Raw genomic sequence first — 2,321 nt, 5'->3', positions numbered from 1 at the left:
CCATAATAAAAAGGTACACATACTGACATGTAGATAAAAAGACAAGGATCAACTCACTTCATTAGTATTATCATCACCATCTGCCTCGTCGCCAAACTTAAATATTCTATTGAAACCTTCTGACATGGACTGCACAACTACATGTACATGTACATGTAAATAAAGAAAATCAATAATAATTATTATACTCTTATACTTCTCTCTCTCTCTCTCCCTCTCTCTCTCCCTCTCTCCCTCTCTCTCTCTCTCTCTCTCTCACCAACAGAGAGTCTTGGGGATGAAGGTCGCTCAGGACTAGCACGAAGAGGATCCTCTTCATTTTCTCTGTTACAAATAAAACACGCAGTATAATATAAATCACACTCAAACTGCTAAATCGCTACTACCTTTCTCTTTGCTTTATTTCTTTGGCATGTTCATAAACACCCTCCAACTGGGCATCGACAAGTTTGTGAAGATTATTACGCGAGACGGAGCCAATCAATATACGAGACTCTACGATAAAAATGAACATGTGCATGTAAGGTTTATACATGTACATGTACCTTCACTGTCGACAAGAGGGAATGAGTATTGTTTAGACGTCCTCAGTAGCTGACGAATGTCTCGATATGTTGATTGATACGTAATATACAGTACATTCTTTCTCATAATGTCACGTGCATATAAATCATAATACCTGCATTAGATAAAATAGCAAATAATTTCTTAATAATAATAATAATAATAATAATAATAATAATAATAATATAAATCCGCTATTCATCGGGTATGCAGCTACATAAACAATTCTTCACCTACCCCTAACTTAATTTTATCTATTGCGAACATTAAACATTGTATGACTTAAATTATTTTATTTTATTTTATTTTTATTCTGCCTCAACTCTTTTGTCTCTTTCTCTCATTTTTTGACTGAAATTTTATAATAATAATAATAATAATAATAATAATAATACATATACAGTATAAATGTACATGTACATGTACATGCATGTGTGTCTGAGTTAAAAACTAACAAATGGACACATACATACACATACATGTACATGTACATGTAGTATAATTCCAATTCTCCTTGCTTACTTGTGTAGTTTGATGTCAGGGAGGAATGGTAGCTCTTTCAGTAATATAATACTGTCATAGAATGATGGTTGGATCAATGAAGCTACAGCAACTGATATTAAAACAGCAATCTACAATGAAAAAAATAGTACATGTGAATCAGCACTGCTAAGTGTACATATGTACTAACTACAAGCAGGTTTTCATACAGAAATTTCCTTTGTGGGGGGGGGACTCTAAACTGTGCTGGCTTCTGCATACATGTACAATGTATATTTGTAATTATTTTAATTGCTTCATTAAGCAGGCTTTCATACAGAAATTTTTTGTGGGGGAGGGGGGGAACCTAATGTGGAGGGGAAATTCCAGTGTCACCCCCCCCTCTCTATGAAACACTGAGTCAAGCATCAACTTATACACATGTACATGTACATGTACATTTACATTTAACTTATACACATGTACATTATGTCATATTTAGTTTGAGTTTTTCAATACAATATTAATACAATGTGGATTGCATGTACATGTACATGTACATATACAGAGTGATCCATATATACACATGTAGTCCTTGTGCTGCTAATGAAGACTCACCATGACAGGGAGTATGTGTGTTATCTGTCCAGTTAGTTCAAAGACTATGACTGATGTTGATATTGTGTGTGTGACGCCTCCCGCCATTGCTGCAGCACCCACCACAGCATATCCTCCTGGACTGATGAGCCGACCATTGATCCCATTCACAAAAGCAAAGTCCATGAGCTCCCCAACCACACGACCAAATGCAGCACCTTAAAAGAGAGAGAGGGAGGGAGGAAATACAATAATTATTAGAAAGTAAATGTAGAGGATTGATAGCTGCTTGTGTGTATGTACATGTACATGTGTATTTGTAAAAGAGGATAAAATGGGAGGGCAGTGATAAAATACATGTACATTAAATCTATATATACATGTACATGTACATGTATATATAGATTTAATATACCACAAATGTAGATGTAGATGGATGAATAAATGAAATGATAAGTACATGTACATTTATACATGTACATGTACATGTACATGTACAAGTAAAGGTATACCGATAATAAATACGGGAAAGAATACACCAGCTGGAATGGGAAGAGCAACAGCAATGGTAGTGAACACAAACTACAAAAAATAAAATAAATAAAAATAACTACATGTAAGTACAAATGCACATATACATGTACATGTACAGCATAACCTCTACTACATGTGCATGTACA

General features: G+C 34.6%; 1 protein-coding gene across 1 annotated transcript in view; it reads right to left on the bottom strand.

The window, feature by feature from the left end:
- Positions 1 to 2,321, bottom strand: part of LOC100632905 (chloride channel protein 2-like) — an 11,837-nt gene that overhangs the window by 1,555 nt on the left and 7,961 nt on the right. Inside the window, exons 11-17 of the mRNA XM_020005987.1 lie at positions 2,154 to 2,223; positions 1,663 to 1,859; positions 1,087 to 1,196; positions 546 to 679; positions 387 to 495; positions 260 to 324; positions 58 to 137 (exon numbers count right to left, since the gene is read on the bottom strand). Of these exons, the coding sequence (XP_019861546.1) occupies positions 58 to 137; positions 260 to 324; positions 387 to 495; positions 546 to 679; positions 1,087 to 1,196; positions 1,663 to 1,859; positions 2,154 to 2,223 (765 nt within the window). The remainder of the gene's footprint in view (positions 1 to 57; positions 138 to 259; positions 325 to 386; positions 496 to 545; positions 680 to 1,086; positions 1,197 to 1,662; positions 1,860 to 2,153; positions 2,224 to 2,321) is intronic.

The sequence above is a fragment of the Amphimedon queenslandica genome, unplaced genomic scaffold, assembly GCF_000090795.2.
Source record: "Amphimedon queenslandica unplaced genomic scaffold, v1.1 AMPQUscaffold_13510, whole genome shotgun sequence".
Classification (NCBI taxonomy): domain Eukaryota; kingdom Metazoa; phylum Porifera; class Demospongiae; order Haplosclerida; family Niphatidae; genus Amphimedon; species Amphimedon queenslandica.
This window is presented reverse-complemented; position numbering and strand designations above follow the sequence as displayed.